This window comes from Aspergillus mulundensis, assembly GCF_003369625.1.
Source record: "Aspergillus mulundensis strain DSM 5745 chromosome Unknown scaffold_10, whole genome shotgun sequence".
Lineage (NCBI taxonomy): Eukaryota > Fungi > Ascomycota > Eurotiomycetes > Eurotiales > Aspergillaceae > Aspergillus > Aspergillus mulundensis.
In genome coordinates this window covers 683,874-707,936 of record NW_020797898.1, presented here as the reverse complement: position 1 = coordinate 707,936, position 24,063 = coordinate 683,874, and the positions used below count along the sequence as shown (strand labels likewise).

At 38.6% G+C, this 24,063-nt stretch overlaps 7 protein-coding genes across 7 annotated transcripts; 4 read left to right on the top strand and 3 right to left on the bottom strand.

Moving 5' to 3' along the window:
• Positions 1–9,763: 9,763 nt before the first annotated feature.
• Positions 9,764–12,126, bottom strand: DSM5745_08614 (DUF3405 domain-containing protein; the record flags this gene model as incomplete). Its single annotated transcript, XM_026750630.1, has 6 exons — positions 9,764–9,865; positions 9,930–9,974; positions 10,038–10,896; positions 10,960–11,554; positions 11,619–11,839; positions 11,885–12,126. 6 exons carry the CDS (start codon positions 12,124–12,126, stop codon positions 9,764–9,766), a joined length of 2,064 nt encoding a protein of 687 aa, XP_026600643.1.
• A 1,506-nt stretch (positions 12,127–13,632) lies between these two features.
• Positions 13,633–14,253, top strand: DSM5745_08613 (uncharacterized protein; the record flags this gene model as incomplete). Its single annotated transcript, XM_026750629.1, has 2 exons — positions 13,633–13,666; positions 13,730–14,253. 2 exons carry the CDS (start codon positions 13,633–13,635, stop codon positions 14,251–14,253), a joined length of 558 nt encoding a protein of 185 aa, XP_026600642.1.
• Positions 14,254–15,199: 946 nt separating this feature from the next.
• DSM5745_08612 (uncharacterized protein) lies at positions 15,200–17,998 on the top strand (the record flags this gene model as incomplete). Its single annotated transcript, XM_026750628.1, has 2 exons — positions 15,200–15,642; positions 15,691–17,998. The coding sequence occupies 2 exons, from the start codon at positions 15,200–15,202 to the stop codon at positions 17,996–17,998; spliced, it is 2,751 nt and encodes a 916-aa protein (XP_026600641.1).
• Positions 17,999–18,535: 537 nt separating this feature from the next.
• Positions 18,536–19,861, top strand: DSM5745_08611 (uncharacterized protein; the record flags this gene model as incomplete). Its single annotated transcript, XM_026750627.1, has 4 exons — positions 18,536–18,572; positions 18,635–19,042; positions 19,111–19,297; positions 19,381–19,861. The coding sequence occupies 4 exons, from the start codon at positions 18,536–18,538 to the stop codon at positions 19,859–19,861; spliced, it is 1,113 nt and encodes a 370-aa protein (XP_026600640.1).
• Positions 19,862–20,051: 190 nt separating this feature from the next.
• Positions 20,052–20,937, top strand: DSM5745_08610 (uncharacterized protein; the record flags this gene model as incomplete). The annotated part of the gene is made up of 4 exons (XM_026750626.1): positions 20,052–20,368; positions 20,416–20,520; positions 20,580–20,706; positions 20,776–20,937. 4 exons carry the CDS (start codon positions 20,052–20,054, stop codon positions 20,935–20,937), a joined length of 711 nt encoding a protein of 236 aa, XP_026600639.1.
• A 1,869-nt stretch (positions 20,938–22,806) lies between these two features.
• On the bottom strand, positions 22,807–23,211 carry DSM5745_08609 (uncharacterized protein; the record flags this gene model as incomplete). The annotated part of the gene is made up of 1 exon (XM_026750625.1): positions 22,807–23,211. The coding sequence occupies one exon, from the start codon at positions 23,209–23,211 to the stop codon at positions 22,807–22,809; it is 405 nt and encodes a 134-aa protein (XP_026600638.1).
• A 137-nt stretch (positions 23,212–23,348) lies between these two features.
• On the bottom strand, positions 23,349–23,998 carry DSM5745_08608 (uncharacterized protein; the record flags this gene model as incomplete). The annotated part of the gene is made up of 2 exons (XM_026750624.1): positions 23,349–23,739; positions 23,802–23,998. The coding sequence occupies 2 exons, from the start codon at positions 23,996–23,998 to the stop codon at positions 23,349–23,351; spliced, it is 588 nt and encodes a 195-aa protein (XP_026600637.1).
• Between the last annotated feature and the right edge of the window lie 65 nt (positions 23,999–24,063).

The following is a 24,063-nucleotide window of genomic DNA, read 5'->3' as shown; positions in this document are numbered from 1 at the left end:
ATACTATTTATAATTAAATAATTAAATTAAATAATAAAATTAAATACTTAAAACATACCTATATATTTATTATAACTTTTAATAAAATAACTAGGTTATATTTTTGCTAGCTATATTATTTACCTATAATAATTTAAAATATAATATAACTAGGTATATACCTTAAATAGCCTTGCGTGGCTAAAAACCTATTATTTTTTTATTAAAAAATTATAAGAAAAGAATATTATATTTTTTATTAAAAAATAAACTTTATTAATTATATAAGTTATAAAATAAATTATAAAACTATATAAATAAGGCCTAAAAAAGCAAGCCCTTTATTATAATAAAAAATATATTCTTACTAAATTTAAGGTTGGGAATAAAATTTTATTATTATTATATAATATTAAAATAATTTAACTAAGTAAAAAACTTAATTAAAAGTTTAATAGTTTTTTTAAAATTATTAAACTTATTAAAAAGTAGGTATATTAGCTCTGGCTTACTAGTTATTATACTTAATTAAATATTTATTTAGTATTTTATATATTCTTGCTAAGGCCTTATACTAAATAACCTAAATTTAAAAAAAATAAAAAAATTTATAATGCAAAACTTATTAATAAAAAGTAAAAATAAAAAGTTAAAGTTATCTTTATTAAATAATATACTTATAAACTAAACTAGTTTTTAATTTAATAAAAAGGCTAGCCTAGCTATAAAAACTTATAAAAGCTATTTAAAAATTTTAAGCATGTATAAAAGGCTTTAAAAAATTATTATAAACTAGCTAAAATAACACTAAAATACCCCTGGTTTAAAAAAAAGTAATAATAATTTTTTACTTACTAAGTTTTTATATTACTAAAGCTAAAGGACTAGTAAAGTAGTTACCTTTTTTTTATATTTTAAAAGGTTTAAAGGTTTAATAAACTACTATTATAAATAAAACACCTTTTAATAAAATTTAGACTACCTATGGCCCTAAAAATAATATTAGATTTATATATTAAAAACCTAGGTAAAAATGGTTACCTTTTTTTTTATTTTATATAATTTTAAGGTTTAATAAACTATAACCTAAATAGCTCTAAACTACTAAAATTTATAAGTTATATTTATAAAAGTATATTAAAAAGGGAAAAAGGTTTTTTTTAAAAAATAAAAAATAAATAAAATATTAAAGTAGTATAAGGCTGCTAATTCAAAAGCTAGCTATATAAAACCTTAAAAAGGGGCATAAATAAAAATATAAAGTTTTTAAAAAATAAAATCTAAAATTACTATAATAGTAAGATTAGTTATATTAAATATATTTTTATTATATATTTTTTAATACCCTTTATTAAAAGCGGCTAAAGTCTTGCCGGCGGATAAGCAAAGCTTGTTAATAAGTATAAAAATAATATAATATAAATTATTTATTAACTAAACTTTTACTATCACCTTATTAAAAGCCTTAGTAATATTTTGTATATATTTATTAAACTTTTTTTGCATGCTTATATATTTTTTTAAGCTTTTATTAGCAGGTAAGTATTATAAAATATTAATATTACTATATATATAAACAGGGATAGGCTTGCACTTGTTACTATTATTATAATAGTAAATATATACTAAACCTAAACCTTAAAAAAATAATTATAATAAGGCCCATAAAGGTTTTTCTTGGGGAATACCTTTAGTTTACTACTAGTAATAAAAATTTACTAATTATTTTTATTTTTTTTTATTATTATAAAAGATTATCTTAGTATATTTAAGGTATATTTAAAAGCTATTAGCTATTTATACCAAAAGTTATTTAAAAAAAAATAAGGAAGACTTACCTTTACTAAAAGGGCGGGACTAGTTATAATAAAAATAAAAAAAAGTTAAAAAAAAAATAAAAATAAAGGGGGTAATTATAAAGGGCGCGGTAATGCTAGTATTATTATTATTATTATTATTATTATTATTATTATTATTTAGGATATTTTTATTTAAAATACTTAATAAGTAAAAGAAAATTAAAAAATATATTATTAGGCTGAAAAGCCTGTAATAATTATATATATTATTTATAAGCTAATTAACAGCAGCCCGGCGGGGGATAAAAAATAATAATAAAATAAGTTATTAATTATTTTAATAAAACTTAAGTTAGTATACTTTAATATTAATATATTATTATTAAAAAGCCTTTAAATAGGCTACTATAAGTAAAAAAATACTTATTATTAAAGTAAAACCCTGCACACAAATGCAGGCTAAAAAAAGGATTATTTTTAAAATTAATAAAATAAAAGGGTGTTATTTATAGTTAGTTATTTATTACTACTTAAAAAAAGCCTTAAAAGCTTTATTTAAAATTATTTAGGGTACTTACTAGTAGGGGAGTAACTAGATAAGTAATTAAAAAAAATAATTTTTAAAAATAAGGGCCCCTTAAGGTTTTGTTTAAACCTTATTTTTTTAGTTTTTAATTAAAAAAGCTATTAATTATACTTTTTTAATATTAATAAAATGCAGCGCAGTATTAAAAAAAATAATTTTATTTAAATAAATTAAAAAAAAAAGACAAGGTAAAAAAATAAATAAAAGTTAAAATAAAGTTATATAGTCTAGTTATATAAAAGTAATTTAAGGTTTAAAATTTTAAAAAAACTAAACTTAAATTAAATTAATAAAAAAGCTATTTTATAGTTAAGCGCTATTTTAAATACAAATAGGTAGTAAGGTATTTTAAATAAAGTATTAAATATTATTTAATATTTTAAACCAAAAATAATAAATAATAAGAATAATAATAATAAGAAACACTGTTATATTATAATATAATAATAAGTTAGTATTATAAATTACTTATTTATTATTTTTTTAAAATAGCTAGCATTAAATCGCGGATAGATTATTTTTTTAAAAAAAAGAAATTATTAAGGTTAATATTAATCTAGGTTATATTATTAAGTAATACTTAAGGCACCTAGGTTATACCACCACAAAGTATTAATATTACTTATATAAGATACCTTAGGCACTTATTTAGCTTTTTAAATCTTATTATTATAAATTACTATATAAAACTTAATATAATATTAAATTTAATATAATATTAAATTTAATATAATATTAGCTTTAACCAGGGACCTTAACTTAGGAACCTTAGGTTTTAGGTATTATTTAAATAGTAAATTAAAGGCGTGTTTTATATTAAATTACCTTAATAATTAAAAAGTAATTATAAGGGGCGTGAATATAAAAATATTTAAATATTACTTACTTTTTAAATAAAAATAGTTTAAAAAATTACTTAAAGGCCTTAGGCCTCCGGGCAAGGCTTATATAAAAAGGCTAAAGGTTATAGTATATTTAGTTTTTTAAGTAATTCTTTTAATTAAATTTATTAAGGTTTTAAATACTTTATTTTTATTAGTTAAAGATACTTTACCAAGCTTTATTATTATTAGTAGAGAATATCTGGGTGCTAGGGCGCCCTTACATTACACTAATAAGTATTTTATTATTTACCTTTTTACCCGGGTTTTTAAAAATAAAAAAATATTAAAAACTACCTAAAGGTTAATAAAATTAAAAAGGCTAAAAGTAAGTTTAGTTATTACTTATAAAAAATATTTTTTAACTAGTTTTATAAATTCTTATTAATTTATTATTAATAATTAAAAGGCATGCTAGGCTATAAAGCTAGTTATTTTACCTTAACTTTTATTTAAGTAAAATATAAATATAAGTAAGCTATATTTTTTTATTAAAAGTACTTTTTAACTAGTTTTAGTATAACCCTATTATTATAAAAAAATAATAATAAAAAGGGCTATAAAATTTCTTATAATATATATAAGTTAAAAAAGGTACTAGCTAGTAAGTTTTTTTACCTTATTAACTTTAAAAAGTACTTTTTAATTAGTTTTAAAATACTGCTTATAAAAGTAAATTAATAATTATAACTACTTTAAGCTTTTTAAAAAGCTTAATACTACTAGTTAAAATAATAAAAAAAAAGCAAAAAAAAGTTTTTTAGCTATTAATAATACTATTATAAAAACTACTTTTTAAATAGTTTTTTTTATATTCTTTTTTATTTTTTTTTAATTTAGCAGGGCGCCTACGGGCATATTTTATATTTTTTACTTTTTTTTAGCAAGGTATATATAGCATTAACTACTTTTAAAGTAGTTTTTTAGTTTTTAGTTTTTTTATATATAATAAGCTATAATTAAATACCCTAAATTATAATAAACTTTACTTTTTTATAATTAAGTTAAAACTAGCTTTAATAGCTCCTAAACTAGTTTTATTTTTAGGTATAAGCCTATTAAAAACTAGTTATTTTTTAAAAAAAAGTAAAAAGATAACTATTATTTTTTTAAATTTAAAGTACTTTTAATTAGGGCTAAACTAGTTTAGTTTAGGGTTATAAAAAAATTAATAAAAGTAGGATTTAAATTAAGTATATAGCTTATTATATAAAATACCTTTAGATTATTAAGCTTAATTACTTTAAAAGTACTTTTAATATTACTAAGTAGCTAAAAATTTTTAAAAAATCTATTTACTTATTTTTAATTAAAAACTTATTTTTAAATTTTTATTACTATATTATACTTACTAGGCTAAAAAAATATATTTTAAGCTTATTTATTTTTTACTTATTTTATATATTTTATTTAATAAAAGTAATTTATTAATAACCTAAAGTAATTTATTTTTTATATGCATGCTGTGCTAAAGATCTTAATTAATAAATATATATATTTTTATAATATTTATACTTTAACTAGCTAGTATATTAAAACTTAATTATTATAATATAAAACTATATTAACATGCTATTAAAGCCAAGTAAATAATAAAATTTTATTTTTAAATAAGTAACTAAAGTACTTTTAAAAATATTTAAATTAATTTAAAACTAGTTTTAATTACTAAAATTATTAACCTTTTTTTAATATATTTAATAACTTTAGTAAATATAGCAGGCCCCCTAGCTATTTTATTATAAAAATATTACTTTAACTAGGCTAGCTTTTTAAAATTAATTTTAATTTTATTTTAACTTTTAATTTTTAGCCTTTTATATAGGTGGTAGTGGGAAAGTCTTAAAAAATATTAGGAGATTTAAAATAATTAGTAAGTACTTAAAAACTAGTTTATTAGTAAACTTATAATATTAATACATGTTTTTAAATAAATATAATAATAAAAGTACTAAAATAATATTAATATTAAAAAAATCCAGCCTTAGGGTAAAGCAGGCTTTATTAACTTATATAATATATTAATAAGTAAGTGTAGTAGAATTAGCCCTAAAAAATTATTAATATTAAAATAGTTTTTTCTATAAGTAAAGTAGTTTTTAGGGTATATTAAAATATATAAAGCATGTTATTTATAAGGTATAGCTAAAATTATATTAAAGTATTATTAATATAAAACTAGTTTTTATATAAAGTAAAATACTTTATTTTTTTATATAATATAATTAAGATTAAAAGCCCCTGGCATATATAAATTTAAAAAAACTTAACTTAAATAAAATTTTATTAAAACTATTTTTTACTTTTTATAGCTTTTTTTACTTTGCTATATTAAAAGCCTTATATTTTTAGTATACTAAAAAGGTTAAAAATAATTTTAATATATATATAATTTTTTTATATATACTTAAGGTATTATTTATGCATGTTATTTATGCGGTATTTATACTAAGTTTTATAAAAAACTTTTATATAATATTAATTTATATTACGCTAATTAAGCTACTAAAAGCTATTTTAAAATTAATAATTAAAAGTAGTTTTTATAATAAATAAAGTAATTTTAACCTTATAACTATATTAAGCAGTAACTTTTAAGTACTTAAAAAGTAAAACTTATAGTAGCTTTACTTAATAGTATTAATATTTTCCTAAATTTATTTATAATAATTAAATAAAATTTAAAAACAGGCTTAATTAAAACTAGTAGTAATAACTAAATAAGCTTTATATTTAGCTTAATTATAAATAAAGGTATTTTTATATATTAATTAAAGTTAAAACTAATTTTAAAGTACTTTAAAAAATAAAAAAATATACTTTAAAGTAATTTATAAAAATTAGAATAATTTTTTAAAGTCTTAATAATAAGCAACCTTTTTATATAATAACTAATAAATATATAATACTCCTCCCAAGGGCAAAGCTTTTAAATAATTTAAAAAAAATAAATATAATATATAATAAAAATATTTTTTAACTACCATATTTAAATATAACTATAAAAATCTTTTTTTTTAAAAAATATTAGCCTAATTCTAAAACTAGTTTAGCCTAAAATAAAAGTAATTTTATATAAAGCTTACTAGTTATTTACTTTATATATATATATTTATTATAATACCCTTAATACTAATATTATAAAAATAAAAAAACTAGTTAAAAAACCCCTGCACGAAAGTAATAAGGCTAAAAATTTTTTTAAAAAGTAAAAAATATTTATTTATAGTCTTAATATTAATACAAACATGTAGTAATATAAAAACTAAAAGTAGTTAATAATTAGTTTTAAAAAAAAGGTAAAATATAAGTAAGTAAAATACTTAAAAAGTACTTTTTAACTTACTTTTACCATACTTTAGCAGGAATATAATAAAAATAATTTTATTAAAAGCACCCTTAACATGCTTATAAAATTTATTAACTTTAAAAAAGTTTAGTAAGGCTAAAAGCTTAATTTACTTATTAAATATATAAATAATTATAATAATATTTTTATAAATAACAAGCCTCTAGTAATAATATTTTTTAAGTAATTAGTAATTAATTTTTAAGGCATAAAATAAGTTAAATATTTTAAAGTTTAGCTTAATTAAAAGCTAAAATTATATATTAATTATTTTTTAATTTTTAAAGTAAAGTAAAGCCCTTTTTTTTATAATAATAATAAAAAAATAATCTTGGTTTATAAAGCTATTATAAATTTAAAATAATATTTAGCTATTATATTATTAATAAAAATTTTAAAAGGCTAAACTTTTTAAAAAATAACTTAAAAGTAGTTTAATATTAAATAAAATTACTTATAAAGTAGTTTATATACCTATTATAAGGTTAGGATTTTATATCTTATAAATAAGCTTAATAATCTTATTAAAAATAGCTTTTAAAAATTAATTTAGTAAAGGGGGAGAATAGGTATATATATTTTAAAAAATTATTATAATAAAAAAACATGCTAATTAATTTAAAAAAATAAAAATATTAAATATAACCTTATATTTAATTTTTTTTTAAATTTTTTTCCCCTTATGGGTGGCTTTGGCCTAAATAAAGTAATTAATAAGTAATTTTAAGGTTTTAAAAAAGGATACTTATAAAACTAGTTTTATTTTTAAAAAACTAGTTTTAATTTTATATATTATACTTTTTTTTTAACTAGTAATAAGCTTAATTATATTATATTTTTTAAAATTAACTAGGGCTAAATTTTTAAAGCAAGCCTAAAATAGCTTAATATTAATATTTTAAGCCTAGTTAAATAAGCTAAATATAAAATACTTATTAAAATTATCTTAATTATTATACAGGCATGCTATATAATAATAATATATATTAAAAATATTTTAAAATAATTAAAAATTAATTTATACTTTAAAATTAAGGCTATTTATTAATATAACATGCTTTTATAAAATAAGCTTATAAATAAAAATTGCCTGTAAATATGCCTTTTTATTTTTAAAGTATTTTTAAGTTACTTAAAAAAGGCTAAATAAGCTTAGTTAGTAAAGTAATTTTAAAATAATAAAATTAATTTTAACTTACTTATATATAACTTTAACTTTTAAAAAAGCTTTACTTATTATAATTTTTTTATACTTATTATATATTTTATTTAAAATTTTTTTTTAACCTTTTAATAGGTAATATATTATAATTTTAAATTTAAATACTTATAAACCTTAACCTTAAAGTAATTAAAGTAAAATTTATTATATATTTACTTAAAAAACTAGTTAAAAATTTACCTTATATTTTTAACTTTTATTTTATAATATATAAACTAAAGTAATTAATAATTAATTTTTAAAAAATATAAATTTATATATATTATATATATTTTTTTAGGACTATGCGCCTGTTATTTTATTTATATAAATAATATATATATAATTATTAAAATTAATAATAAAATACTTTAGTAAGTAATTAATAAATTAAAAATAATAAGTTAAAATAAAATATATTTAACTAGTAATTACTAGTATTAATACTAGTAGCTTTTAAAAAAGTAATTAAAAAATATTTTAAAAATAATTAAAATTTTTTATATTATATTATTAAAATTAGCTTCCTGGGCTTAATTACACTTTTAAAAAATATTTTATTTTTATTTATTAAAAAAGCCTAGTTAATTTATAAAAACTTTTTTAATAACTAGCTAAGGTAAAGGTGTTAGTATTAATAAATTAATAAGTATATTAATTATAGGATTATTAAGGGGATTATTAATTAAAGTTATAATAAAATAATTTAAAGTATTATAAAATTACTTTTTTTAAAATACTAATAAAATATAAAATAAAATTTATTAAAAATATAAGGTAAGCTAAAAATTTTAATTAAGCAAGCTTAGCTTGCTTACCTTAGCTTAATTAAGCTGCGGTTAGCTGCAAACGGGGTGGGCCGACCTGTATTCACGTAGGCATCTACCTGTATTTAAGAGAGGTCTGCAAAGAGCTTATTCCTACCATTATAACAAGATATCCTACTGTGTTTAAGTCTGTAGAGGAGAGGATAGCTTAATATTACACGCCTAGCCTAAAGTTTCGGAAGAAAAAAGAAAAGGGCTAAGGCGACTGTGGTCTTAGTCTGGGTCCTTTGGGATTGTTAGGTATGGCATGATTTTAAATTAGAAATAAAACATTAGTCTCTCGCCCTCCTTGCCTTATACTTTGTCCAGTACTCTTATCAGATCCTCCAGTATTCTTGATAGGTAGCTTTCTTTCGGAGGCTAGCTATTCCGTTAAGCTAAGTACAGAAATATAAACCTAGACCTATGAGCCCAGGTACCAGGATAAAACTGCGGGTATAACTAGGCAGCTATAAGTCTAGAAAAAGCCTCGAAGAGATAAAGGAGCTATAGTTGGACTAGAAACCTCCGTTATCAATAAATTCATTGACTAATGAGTCAATAGAACGTCAAAACTGCTCAGCGCTGCTTCGCTGTAGGGCTCGGGCTTGATGAGGACGTACCCCTTCTTCAACGTAGAGTTCCACAGTCAAGGTCAAGAATGTATATCTCTTCGGAACACCTAGCAACATCCCTTGGAAGGAATATATTCTTTAGTACGAATACCCGGCTCAGTATGTAAACCATAACACGCCAATGAAAAGTTAAGGAGGAGGGAGTGCTTTCTTTTTACATTTGAGCGCAAACAAAACATCCGACTGAAGGGCTGGGTAGAAGTCATACGTGTGAGTATGACCGCTAGAGCTAGGGCTTTGTATGGCTCTTACGTGCAATATAGGTACGTGGCGAAGCCATGCCCCATTACAACATCTGCCGGGGGCCTCCGGTGGTAGTAGCACCAACTCCGGAAATGTCTCGTAACCGCAGGTGAGGCTCCAGAACAGTAGTGCAGAAATGGCACACCGCACAAGCTCATCTCTTAGTTTGGCACATCTCTCATATATTAAGCGCTCAATTCGACAAAACAATACCCGCTCAACGCAGTTTCCCCAATGCAAAGCCGCAACGTTTCTCATAATATACATCGAGAGACATCATCTCATTAGACCGGAACCGCCATATCAGGTCCCTTCTTCAGCTCGGTATTCTTAACCGGATGTAGCAGCATAGAGGGCAGGCAGAGTGGTCCGTATAGATCCTCCCTCTACACAAGTCAGCAAAAGAGCCTTCCAATTGGGCGCTTAGTCCAGTCATAGAGGGGGTCTTACCAAATCCCCACCATCATACCAGTTCAGTCCCCACGCATCTTGGTGCTGCAAGTACAGATAAGTAAGACTACTAGAAGCTTGCAAGGAAAGAGCAATGCATCGACCTACCCGACTCCCATCCGTATACTGCCCCGGATCAACCCTATACCCAAGCCAGCGCCGATAAAAGTCCTCCCCGGGCTGCCCGGTAAACATATAACTCATGCGGTAGACGATATGATCGAGCTTATGGTCCCAGTTCCAGAAGCTGTCTTTGCCGCCGTTGATCTTGGCTGGGCCACCGGCAGCTTTATTCACGATGCCGTTCAGCTCCTTGGGCGTCCACTTCCCGTCTGCGTAGATCGGGTGCGGGGCGTAGACGGCTTTGAGGCCGTGCCAGAGCGCAAAGGATGATGGTGTCATTTCTGAAACGAGCGCGACGCCTTCGTCTATTTGTGCATTGTGCATGAGTTGGAGTAACCGGTGGGAATACCGACCCATCATCACAGGCGATGTGCGCCGCGTTGTTTCCTCGAGCGGGAGGTTCCAGAGCTTGTCCCAGAAGACCCAGGTTGTCTCCACGGGATCGAAGATAGGTAAAAAGGTAATGAGGTCTGCATCCTCGCCGACGCCCCATTCGTAGTTGTCGTTTTTGGGGCTTGGGACGGGAGGCTCAGGGCCGACGGGCTTGATCCAGTCGAAGGGGGGCGCGGGACCCCAGACGGTGGCGTCGTTTTTGGTCCGCAGGGACTCGTCGACCATGTGTTTGAATTCGTCCCAGTTCCCGTGTGCGCCGGGGATGTAGAAGTAGGCGTTGCGCTCCCAGAGGTATTTTCTCGGCTGCTGTTTTGCGAAGTCGCTTGCGCGCTCGAGGAAGGGGTAGCTGTGGCCGGTGAAGCGGGCGTCCAGCTCGAACTGCCAGTAGTAGTGGAAGTCGGGGAAGACGGTGGAGAAGATTTGGAGCGGTTGCGGGTATTGGTAGACGGGTCTGGACGGTTAGTGTTGTTAGATATGTCTGGGTTAGGGCTTTAGGTATGCGGGTGGTAGATACCGGTGCTCGTCCACCTTGGGATACCAGCTTTGCAACGTCCGCTCATTGAATAAAACTGTAATGTCCCAGAACTCAGGCGGAATGAACCTCTCCTTGAGTTCTTGGATCTTGCCCTCGTCGGTGGCATACAAGAGGAGGTCGTTGTCCTTCACGTGGGTGAGCAGGAACACCTCATATTCACCACCAGAATGCAGCGACAGCTCCATGATGAGCGACCGAACATGCTGCTTGAGGTTCTCGGTCCACACCATATCATGCCATCCGCGGAGTATCACCGCCGACCGCTTCTTTGGAGTCGGCGAGGATTGACCTTGGTCTTCATCTGGCGGTGGATCGGATTGGATCGGGTTCAGGGGCAGGATACTCGGGCGCGGCGTTTTTCTGGGCTTGTAATATCGGTTCGCATTATGCTCGAAACATTGCGACTGCAGCGTTCCCCAGTTAACGGTATCCCACGGTACAGCGTCGGGGTTCGAGGTTGAGTCTGAGCTATCCTCGGAGTAGCCGTATGCACTGAGGCGGGAGGCACGGGTTGCGCAGGTGTATCCATCCAGCCCGAGAGCCTCGTAGGAGCCATACTTGGGATAGGGAAAGCCTGCATATGTTAAGAAGCCATGTGAGAAGGTATGCGTGAGAGGTAAGCATGCGCAGGTACGCACCCTCCTGTACGCCCGGATAGGCGCGAACCATATCCTCGGCGCTCCGTCGATCCAAAGCCCGTCCACGTGGACCCTCGCAAGCTTTAAATTTACCTTTCCATTCCTTACTCCATTCGCGAGTATTGTAATCAGGGTATGGGTCGTAGACGGCCAGTGCGGGCGGCAGGGACTCGTCCCACGGTTGTACTGTGGCCACTCCGCCAAGGTAGAACTTTTCTTCCCTGTACCACATCAGCAGTTAAACAAACTCTCAGCGCACTGCATACCTCATATCGCGCATTGTGCCCGGTCCCGCGGGCTCAAGGGGGTGCGGGAAGTTGTCGTCGGACGGCCTCCATTGCCGCTCGTGTTGCGCAAAGTCGGACGGTCGCATAACAGAGCGCGGTGGTCGTGAGGCAGCAGACGAGCTCAGCTCATTCCGTCTATTATGCAGCGAATGTAGGACCACGTAGCAAAGGATAGTCAAAAGCAGGCTCACCTGCCATGGGTGCCGACGGATGGGAGCCATGAAGCGAGGGAATGGAAGGGAGAGCCCGCTCAGCATGCTTATAATGACGATCCAGAGCCTCAAAAATGGTAAAGATTGCTGACAGCAGGATGGGACACGGTCTGGACTCAAAAACAAAAACGGCATGGGCTGAGGTGAGACAAGGCTGGAATCTGGATTGACCGGCCTGGGGATGATCTGATTGACTGGCGACGAATTGAGGCAAGCCCTGCCATGTCAACGCCTGACAGGCGAAACCAGACGAGTGGAATGCAGCGCAATACGAGGGGCATGGCGGGGTGCCGTTCTCATAGGGCGGGCCCTCACATCCAAGCGCCGGATGCGGCAGTCAACCACCCCAATTCGTCTGTTGGAAGAACCATGCACGTTATTCTTAGCCTGCGGTAGCACAAGCTTGGTAACCGGTTACCATTGGTCTGTGTAAGCCCGGGATCCCGGAACTCGGGGCTGTGCTCGCCCTCAGGTTTTCAATCGAATGCCTGTCATTATTAGGGATGGACAAAATAGTTGACGGTAATTACGGAAAGTCGAAATTTAAGGATTTTTTCGGTAAGGAATAATTCCTGACGAAAAAATAAAATCACGTGACTTACCGCCTCCTAATCGGGTTAGCGCCTTGGCAGAATTATCGAGCAGAGGACAGCCAGCAAAGCGATAATTCTAACTTCACAGGTTAAGAATTCCCGCATTTAATTGGCTGGCAGAAAAGCTAAGCGCCAAGCTATACTCTTATTAGTTAGTTTAAACCCACTTTTATGGCACGTGATTCATTACTTCGTTAGTAATAAATTAACCTCTGTCAGCAATTTTGGGTAAGGAATTATTCTTTACGGTAAATTGTACAACCCTAGTCATTATAACTCACCCCCCGCCAACAAAATGCGCAGCCTCGAGTCCCAGCGAGGCCGTGAAGAGATCGAGCTATAAGCAACGCTCATATGAAGATATCTGCCTTAGGATTCGCCATTAAATAACTTGCTTGTTCCACAGACGCAACCCATGATTGCCGCCCGGTGTTTTCTTTTTCTCGCTGGCCGAACCAGACCCTGAAGCTGGGGCTCTTGGGAGCCGGACTCGCTCTGCGCGGCTGCCTCCTGCACGCAGGATGGTTAAGGATACCGAGAAGATGGAGTGGCACTTCAGCAGGGAGTCACCTTATAAGGAGCCTTTGTCTCCCCGGCTCGTTCGTCCTTTCAGATTCTGCTCACGACACTCCTACCCCTGGCTCTGCTTGTGCTACGTCACAAAACAGAGATGCTGCAGCGGACGCGCTCTCGACTCCCCTTCCTTATCCTCTTCCTCTTCCTCGACGCGCTCGCTAAACTCACCGGCGCCCAGTCGACCTGCTACTTCCCCACACCAGGGATCATCGCAGAACACCACGTTTCTTGCCGCCCCGGTCAATACAGCCACTGCTGCCCGCGCAACTCAATCTGTTTAGACAACGGCGTGTGTCTGGGCACCACCCCGCCGTACGTCTTGTCGCGGGGCAGCTGCACTGACCCCATGTTTGAAATCGAGCAGTGCACCAAGCATTGCCGTAAGACCGGGCAGCCCCTTTAGAATGAGGCATCATACGCTGATCCATGTTTCTCGGATCTAGTCACCGTCAACCCCTCCGCCGACTGCATGATCGTCATGTTCAGTAACGACCGCATAAACGGCATCCAGTACTGCTGCAACTCCATCAAAAACAACCCTAACGTTAGCGACCCGCTGCCGGCGTGCTGGTATGGATCGAAGTTCGGGATGGAACAAGGAGCCATGATGCCTGGCGTCGCCGCCCTGCAGGATTTGGTCACCGCCAACAACACGAATACCACCCGTACCAACACCACAGGCGCCTTCTCGGATTGTCCAGAGTGCGAGGAAACCAATGACGTGGCGATCGGGGTCGGTATCGGCGTGCCATTGGGAGTGATGGTGCTTACAGCGGTCGCCTGGGCCTTGTGGGAGAGAAGGAAACGGGTGAATGCTGTTGTTCCCCTTGCTCAAGTTAGCCCTACGCCTGAATATCCCCCGCCGGCACAGAAGCCCGCTCCTCAGCCCAATGAATTGATGGGCCACCCCGATGTTGTCGAGCTGGAGTCGGACTATCGGAACAGGCATACGGGCTACAATCTGTGATGGGCATGACGAGGATGACCGGTAGATCTAAAGTAGTGGCATAAGCTCCTTAACTGTGAGAGTCAATCTTCTCGGTCATTGGGCCTTTTCTGATTATCAGCGGTGGTCGTAATTCAGGGTAGTCATCCAAAAGGGTATTAAACCAGACCCGTAGCTAAAGTACAGGATAACGCTCTTCGCTTTGTAATGGGTAGAGAAGCTAACGGCCTAACGGTTATGTTCAAGGTACCTAGGTTACAGCCTGTTTGGTGGCCCACAGGAATATGTTTTATCCCGGCAGTAGAAGGTGTTCGCCTGGCAGCAGAGACTGTAAACCCACCCTGAAAAGAAAACGGATGTTTCCTACTTTCGTAAACCCTGTCATGCAGCTACTTCACCCTGATGACCCAGCCTACCACAGCCAGCCACGTAGGGATGTGCCTCGATCAATCCCTAACTTGCTGGCTAATATTGCCACCAGAAACGACACGAGCCGCACCCCGGGGCTGCTCCTCCTCCAGTCCTTCCGGCTCAGTCAACCTTTGGTGTGTAGCACAGAGCTATAGCAACGCACGTCAGGAAATGCCACAGCAAGGACGCTCGGCGTCAGATTTTGTCTTACGGTGCTCCGGGGTTGGAAGGCGCGACGAGGGGCCCCGGGGCACCTGCGCGCGATCTTCACACCTCTCGTTCGACGTTCTCCTAACCCCAACAACAATCCATTTCTTTGCATTGCGTACTTAGTACTGGACGTGCTTTGTTTGGCGTACCTCGATCCGCCGACTCGTCGTTGGTATTCGAAAGCACCTCTACCCCTTAACTGATTCCAACTCGCTCACTGGCCCGCGCAACAGTACCTTGATCACCTTCGATCTTCCAGCTTGGCTCCTACCGGTCGGAATTCTATTCCCAGACGTAGGAGAAGGTTTCGGGTCTGTTGCCATCCCCTTGACATCCGGATATATCGATGGATCCCTTAAGCGCCCTCTCCGTCGCCGCGGCCGTGGTCGCCTTTGTCGACTTTGGTGGGAAACTGGCCAACACGTACTTTGAAGTCCGGGCGTCGATTAAAGGACAGCCAGCTGAAATACTAAACCTTGACGCTTCCGCTGCTGATCTGTCGTCTGTCGCTTCGACCGCTCGGGAAAACGTCAAGAGCTTGAGCCTCAGCTATCCCCGGCATGCAGAATCCCTCTCTCGTTTGACGACTGAGGTAACTCAGATTGAAACGAAAATAAAACATGCTATGGATAAATTGACTGTGAGTCCAAAGAGCTATTTTACCAAGCGAGGATCAACAGTTGCTGTGGCGGTCCGAACTGTCTGGTCGGCATCGGAGTTGGAGCAGTGGAACAAACAGCTGGAAAGGATTCGTGATCAGGTTATGATGAACGTTCTGATGTGTGTATGGTAGGTGTAGCCCAGTCAACCCTCAGTGGTAGAGGCTAACCAATACAGGGAGGAAACACGAAACACCGACAGTAAGACTGAACAAGTCCTTCAAGCTGTCGAGCGTATCAAGAAGGCAATGGAGACATTGACAGACGAAGGTGGAGGAACGGCAGCTGGCCTCCTATCCCCGTCATCCTCAAAGCCGAATCCACAAAAGGTATATCAGGCTCTCTGGGAATCGACTGCCTGGGTTGACATTCCGTCAAACTTGCCATCGCCTCGTGTTCTGAACCCCCCTTTGCATACCATGTCAGATCTTGGAGGGGCTGCAGAGGAGCGAGAGCCGGATTTCACAAAGAGAATCCTTCGCAGTCTCTATTCTAAGGAGATGGATGACCGTACCCACCAAATTCGGCCGGCCTATCCAAACACCTTCTTGTGGCTTTTTGAAGAGCGGAACCATGGCGATGAAACCAACCCGCTTGAGCTCAGCTTCCGGACATGGCTCGCATCACAGGACGAGACAACGTTTTGGATAACAGGAGTTCCAGCATCTGGCAAAAGTACCCTGATGAGGTTTATTTCGGAACACCCGCAGACCGGGGATATATTGAGGCAATGGGCCGGTGAGGACGAGCTTCATATAGCAAGCTTTTACTTTTGGAATCCCGGCTCGACGGTCCAGAAATCGCGCGTCGGCCTTCTCCAATCATTGCTCTATACGCTGGTGAAGGATCGGCCAGACCTGGCAGAAATTGTTGCAGCAAGGCGTCGGCTTTTCTTTGATCTTTCCGAACAAGCCGCAGAGCTGCCCGAGTGGGAATGGACAGAACTATGTGCGTGCTTCATCAGGCTTGCTTCCAGATTCAAGGTCACGGGTGCTCGGCTTGCCCTCTTTATTGACGGTCTGGACGAATATGAGGACTTCGTTGAAGACCACCCAAAGTCCATTAGTATGACCAATGAATTGGTCCAGTTTCTCAACACCCTGCAGAGTGAATATGGGGTCAAGCTCTGCGTGTCGAGTCGACCATTGAACTACTTCCGGGACAAGTTCAAGGACTGCCCTACACTAGCCATGCAGCAACTGACAGAACCAGACATTGATCTCTATGTTGAAGGTCGCCTCCAAGAAAGCGAGGCCTTCAAGGAAATCCGAGATTTGCAGCCGGAGGGAGTTAATCAGCTGATTCAAGACCTCAAAGCAAAAGCACAAGGTGTTTTTCTCTGGGTTGCTCTTGTGGTTGAGCAGCTTCTTCTCACCAGCATGGACAACCCAAAGATGGAAGCGTTGCAAAAGACGCTGAATGACCTGCCAGCAGACCTCAACAAACTATACGACACTATCCAGAGGCAGATAGGGCCGGAAAAGGCAGAGGAGGCTTCGAAACTGTACCAGCTCCTGATGGAGTGGAAGAGGCTCTACAATAGACCGATATCGGCAACTCTTCTCTGGCTTGCAAATACGAATCCTATAAATCAGCCTGAATATCCGGACGATGATGCGGAGTGGCGCATTATCAAACTTACTAAGAGGCTTCTTGAGGGCCATACACGGGGCATGCTGCAAGTGTCTATCATTGGGACATACAGCACAACGGTTGACTTCCTCCATAGAACCGCATATGACTGGATTCGAGAACCGCAGAATTGGAATGAAATAGTCCGCAAAGGCCCAGCAGAGTATTGCCCCACTGTATCGCTCCTTGCAGTTGTTGTATGCTCTGCCAGATCTGCCAGTGACTCAGTCGTCCGTACCAGTAATCTTGGCGAGAATTATGGAAAGCAAATCTTTCAACACGCAGGGGAGGTTCCTGACACCTCCAGAACCCGAACCCAGCTTGTTTCCATCCTCGATAGCCTTGATCCGGGACCTTTCCGCGGAAGAAAAACCCCAAAATACCATGGTACAGCTGTACAGAACTCCATGATGTGGGCAGCAGCATATGGATGCCATTCCTTCCTCGAAGCCAAACTCGGGCCCCCGACGCCTGGTCGCCACCGCTTCCAACTTTTCAGTCGATGGGCTCAGCCACTTGAAAACCGCCTCCTCCAGGTAGCTTTATTCGGCGACGAGATTAAAATGGATGCGTGGGAAGCAACCAAACGACTCCGGACCATGAAAGTTTTGCTCGAGCGAGGTGCCCGGATAAGTTCATCTATGATCAAAGCGCTCAAGATATTGAAAGAAGAGACTTACTCGAGACAAAAGGAGGTGTATGCGTGTCTTCTACTGAGTTTAGCAAGGCGTCGCGACATACTCTCTGTTTTTGACGCAGAGGTGCAAGCTGCATTCCCGGATCAAGCCGTACAGGAAGCTCGCCGGACACGGTTTCTAAGAGACCAATTACAGTGGTTCAATCCAGTCGGTTAACAGGCAGTATGTATGTCCATATATAATTTGGGTTACTTTTGGTATTCTAATTAACACCCACTTCGGACTAGCAGATCGTTGAGTTAGGGCTTGGACATTCAAAAAAGAACTTGGGGAGACACCAGTTTTGACCTTTTCTGTACTACGTGAAGTTTATGAGCGATAGTATCTTGCAGCGTGAAGGAACTCGAGGTTTTAGAATGCTTGGTTAGCGACTGCAGTCTCTGAATGTCACCCTAGCTGTGATTGCGTGTCATCGTCTCAATGCGATTCCTCATATCGAATGCCCGAAGTCTGACAATGCAGCCCGCGCAAAGAGCTGGCCACGGTAGCAGCTACATCATCTGTCAACTCGCCTTACTCTAGACCAGTGTCAATCAGACTATAAAGGTTGTCAATTCGGCTCCTCTCCTGACATCATACTGAGGCACGAATCACATGACCAGCAGCCTTGTCATAACAGACCCCATGCTCAACCAAGCTGGCAAATAAGGTGTCCTATATCCAAGCCAGTACTCTGTATTGTCTCAAAGCAGGATGAGCATCACCGGGTACGCTCTAGTCGTGGGAGGAGGTCAGTAACTCCAACCCCAGCTTCCTTCCCCATGCCCCACCCGCCACTGGACTAACAGCCAGAAAAAGGCACCGGCATCGGCCGCGCCTGTGCCCTAACTCTCGCGAAAGCCGGCGCAGAAGGAATCCTCATCGCCGATATCAACGTTACCGCTGCATCAGAGACAGCGCGCCTGTGCACTAGCATGAGACTCGTGGCCAACTCACCCATTTCCTTCCTCGCCTTAGCAACGCACGTCGACATCACAGATCAAGGGTCTGTGGACGCCGCTGTTTCCGCGATGATCGAGCGTTTTGGACACATGGATTACTGCGTTAACTGCGCGGGGATTGGACCAAATAGCCACGATGAAATCGCGGACGCCGATACTGGCGCGTTCAAGCAGATGCTGGATGTTGATGTCACTGGAACCTTTCATGTTATCCGGGAAGCTTCCCGTGTATTTTCAGCGACAGCGGGTTCAAGGGGTGGTTTGTGTCGACGCTTTTGCTGGGTTAGCATTACATCATAACACTGAACGAATCTAACGGTTATCTAGCTGCATGGTTTGGATCGCTCGTCAACGGCCCCATCGCCGACCGATTCGGGCGCAAGATGTTAATCAACCTGGCTGTTGTTGTCTTTGTAATTAGATCGGCTATCCAATGTAGTGCAACCAACATCCCCATGATCTTCGCCGGTAGAGCGGTTGCTGGGTTGGCGGTTGCTGGGTTGGCGGTTCCATGGTATGCTCACCATGGTCGTTCCGCTGTATATCTCTAAGGTGTCCATACCTGAGATTCGGGGGGGGCTTGTTGTTGTGCAGCAGTGTTTGTCTCGCCATCCCCTCATACCTCTCAAGCAGCCCGTTGACGCTGACAGTATCCGTCACGATCGGCATCCTTGTCAGCTACTGGATCGACTATGGCACAAACTGCATTGGCGGGACTCGCTGCGCCCCGGATGTGCCCTACGCCGGCAGTTTGTTTGATCCGTATATCGATGTACCGGAAACTGGCTGCACAGGGCAGTCTGAGGCATCCTGGCGTCTGTCACTTGCCATCCAGATTGCGCCTGCAGTAATCCTAGGTATTGGCATGTTGTTCTTCCCGGATTCGCCTCGATGGCTGTTGATGACAGAGCGGGACGACGAGGCGCTTTCTTCATTGTCTAGGCTACGTCGGCAGGCGACCGATAGTTCGGCTCTGCGGAGTGAGTATTTGGAAATCCGGGCGTCCATCATGCTGGAGAATAGCTTCGCGAGAGAGAAATTTCCAGGTCTCTCTGGTGTCAGACTTCACGCTGCTTAGGTATGTGAGGCATGTCTGGACATAGCATAAGTTAACATTATACAGTATATATTCTTCCTGACGACATGGGCCCGCTTCAGGAGACTCGCAATCCGGTGCTGTGTCATGTTCTTCCAATAGTTCATGGGCTGCAATGGTATGACCATCCCATACTCCATCTTGCTGTATTTACAGGCCGAGTTTTAACAGAATGGCAGCCATAATCTACTACGCACCAACAATCTTCGCCCAGCTCGGCCTCGACGGAAACACCTCTTCTCTCCTTGCGACCGGTGTCTACGGCATCGTTAACTGCCTCAGCACGCTGCTGGCTCTCTTCTTCATCGACAAAGTTGGCCGTCGCGTCCTCCTGATGGCCGGTGCAACCGGGACTTGTATCTCGCTGGTTATTGTAGGCGCGATCGTGGGGGCGTATGGTGCTAGCCTTGTAGACCACAAGGCTGCGGGGTGGGCGTGGATCGCGTTTATCTATATCTACATTGTGAACTTTAACTATTCGTTTGGTGAGTATTGTGGTATCTTAACTTGGGTTATAAAGATCTGACACTGTATAGCCCCCATTGGATCCATGGATGGGTTCTCCCGTCAGAGATCTTCAACCTTTCGATCCGATCCAAGGCAATCTCGATCACGACGTCGGCGACTTGGATGTGTAACTTGTGAGCATACCGTTATAGCATTCTCCTCGGCGGTTGCTAACGATCGTCCGTTTATTTAGCATCATTGGCCTGGTCACCCCGGACATGCTCGAGACAATCTCCTGGGGCACATACATCTTCTTCGCGGCGTTCTATCTCCTTGCGCTTGGGTTTACATTCTTCTTCATTCCCGAGACTCGCGGGAAGGTGCGTGCGATTCTCCCCATCTCAGCCCCTCAGCTTTAGAGACACTGACCAATTTGTTGGCATGTATAGACACTCGAAGACATGGACCTTATCTTTGGTGATACAGCGGCATATGAGGAGAAGACGCGCATTAAGCGTATTGAGGCGGAGCTACACGGGATACCTATTGACGATGGAAATGAGGCCATGAAGCCAGTGGAGGGGCATGCAGAGGTTGTGGATGCCGTTTGATGGCACCTATGAACCCATGGATGGTACCCTAATTTCAAGGTTATAACCGCAGTGTGCGTAAATGTTGAGTAATTATTAAAGAAGATTTAGGTAAACCATCAAACAATGACTGGAAATCCTTGCTCCAGGCATCTGCATTTTGCTTTCGGCTTCCCTGGCAGTGGCAGTGGTGATTCGTGCATCAAGATCCTTCGGCACAGGGCTGATTCCTCTGTGGTCTCAGGTATGTTAAGAAACGCCAACCGATGAAGCAACTGCGGAGGCCAGGGAAACGTGTTGGTTGACAATGCTCGCTGTATTAGTTTGTGTAACATTCCACGATAATCATGGGACGCAGCGGAGGTGATTGCATTAGCAAGCACTTTCTTATCTGGCTTAACCGCTTCTAGCAACAATTTAGCTATAAAGACATGCCCAGCACGGACTGCTTCGGTCAGCGCAAGGGAAGCGTCTACCACAAAGGAATCTGAATCATTCGTCCGATAAATCCATGCGGAGACCAGGTCATTAAATCCATGCATAGCCATGAGCGGCAGAGACAACAAGTAGCCGCGGTCCAGACGGGTGCACGGATTAGAGAGAATATATTCACTTGAGACCAGGCGTTGCGTGCTTGGTGATTCAGGAAAAACTGTACTGCCTGCTGGAAGGGCCAGTGCGGACCAAAGAGGCGATAATAGACTGGCCAGTACAATATGGCGTATGCAACAAGGTTTCAACGATTGGTATAGGAAGGCGCTCGTCGCAGCGAAATATCGCAGTCACAAAAGTCCCAAATCTTCTCTTGTACATCAACATCACAGAGATACTCCAAGCATATTTCTGCCAGGCGAGAGTGGTGTTCCATAACATTGCATTCCCGTAGAGTCCCCGCATCTAGATTATTCAAGCGCGACGCTATAATGGACGTTTCAAGGTTACTTAGGGGCCGGACAGCGCACTTAGTAATACGTGGTGGTACTGCGCAGTATCTAGGTACTGGGGTTAAAATATAAGCATTTGGGTTAAGAGGGCGGCTGTGAGTATCGAATGGCTGCTTGTTGGTATATTTATTAAGATTAATTGTTGGCCACCCAGAAAGTTTTAACTTGATGTGTTCTGCTTCTTAACTCCCGATAATCCAGGGAAAGCGGTCTCGGTGAGCCTGGGTCATTGGTGATAACTTCTCCACAAACCATACCCACGACTCATCACACTTGTCAAGCCGACTAACTATTAGGGTCAAGGGGCTCGCGCCCGTGTATCCTCGCATTAACACCAGTACCTGATACAGGTTATTTAAGCTCCAGCTCCGATTGCTATACATTTCTTGCATTATATAGACATAGTCATATGCCCAAAGACGCCCAAAGCGGCTGAGCATAAAAGCTATGATAGTCAACAGTAAGGCTTGGACGTTATTGCGACAGATGTCGTGCTGATTGAATTCAAAAATGAAAGCGGGACTTTCTACCAACTTATTAAGGCGTCCGTAAAGTTCGTGCATAATGGCGGATATGCCAGAGGTTCCATGTACATGGAGTACGGTATCTCCATGTTGACTTAGCCAGTGCTCGTAGGGTTGGGTGTTCATGATTATATCGGCGCGGTGCCTGATTGACGCCTTGGATGGCAGAATGGGAGGAGGATAAAGTGGAGTGGATTGGGATAGAGCAAGGTGATAAAGATCCATGGTTATTTCCGTATTCCTTGTACTCTCGAGAGCGCCTTTAAACTGGTCAATTGCGTCTGGCGACAACAGCTCTACTTTCGATTCCCAAGGCCCCTCAACGAGACGTAGGTACGAAGCCTTGGTTCTGAAGACCAGCTCAAACGGGATCTCATAATAAGAGCAGGGGCTGGCGAGTATACTTGCTGGGGCTGATTCCTCTACCGTTGGGGTGGATGAGCCCTAAGAACTTCGCAGTCAGCATATGTCACTTGCTGCTGGGGGATGAATGATGCTGGGAATCTAACTGGGAATTCCTTGATACTTTCTTCACCATCGCTATCACTACCGGAACCTTCTTTTCCCTTCCCGTTGAGATCATCCTCCGGTTCGGTCAGAATAGTCGTGACCCTGTTGGATACCAGATTGCAGACCACCGCCCTCGATAGATACCTCGTCTCGCAGAAGTCGCTGTTGATGGCCTGCACTGCTCGTGCGAGCTCGCTGATCTTCTGCACTGAACCAGATGGGAAAGAGGAGTTGAGGGAGACAAGTTCCCCGATATAATCCTCACTCTGTTTGATCGAAGAAGCTCTATGTGGGCAGCTCGCAAACACCCAATCCATTGCGTTAGAGAAAGCCTGCTCCACAATTCACTTCTATTCTCACCAAACCCGATGTACAGTAGTCCAAGTGGTTATAAATGACCGGTTTGAGGCATGCGAGAATGAGGGCCTAAAGAAGGTCAGTAATGCACACTCGATCAATGTTTCGTAGAGGCAGCGGCTCGTACGACCTTCTTGACCAATATTCCGCCAATGGCCAGGGCCACGAAGACGTATCGGTTGTTGAAGCTGTCCTGCTCCTCTTGATACAGGCCGGTTGGTGAGCTCATACCTACTACGTCGTTCAGTGTCTCCCGTGGTGGCTGAGATTGCTTATGTTGAATGAGGCTTTCGACCAATCTCGCGGCCTCCGTTTCGATCCCACATTTTGTGAATATCTCAGGATTTGACGTCTGGACATCGTAGTTGTAGTCTTGAATTGTGTTGTCACCCCAGAGACCCATGCTCTCCAGCCAAGGCTGCCATGTTTCCCATCGCTTTTGGTTTTTCCGCTCACGATCGATGATCCCGTGCACCAAAATCACGTATCTGTCATTGTACCCAGTTAGCAAACTCTCACTGCTTGCGAGCCAGAGATCAATGTTGCTTACACATTTAAGGTTCCATCCTTCACAGTAATGAGTTCCGATGGGTGTATATCTGTCTTGAAAGGGACACCGTGGAGATTTTCCCTGTGGCCTGAATGGATTACCACTTCCCTAGTCTCCGTTGAATTGAGTGCTTCTGACTCAGGGCCTTGATTCGTGGCCCGGTTTTGTTCACAAATTGCTGCCGGCTGTACGGACATGGTGTTCCTTACTAACGCTCAATGCTTGAAAACTGTACGCAAGGAAAGCAAGACATGGACACGGT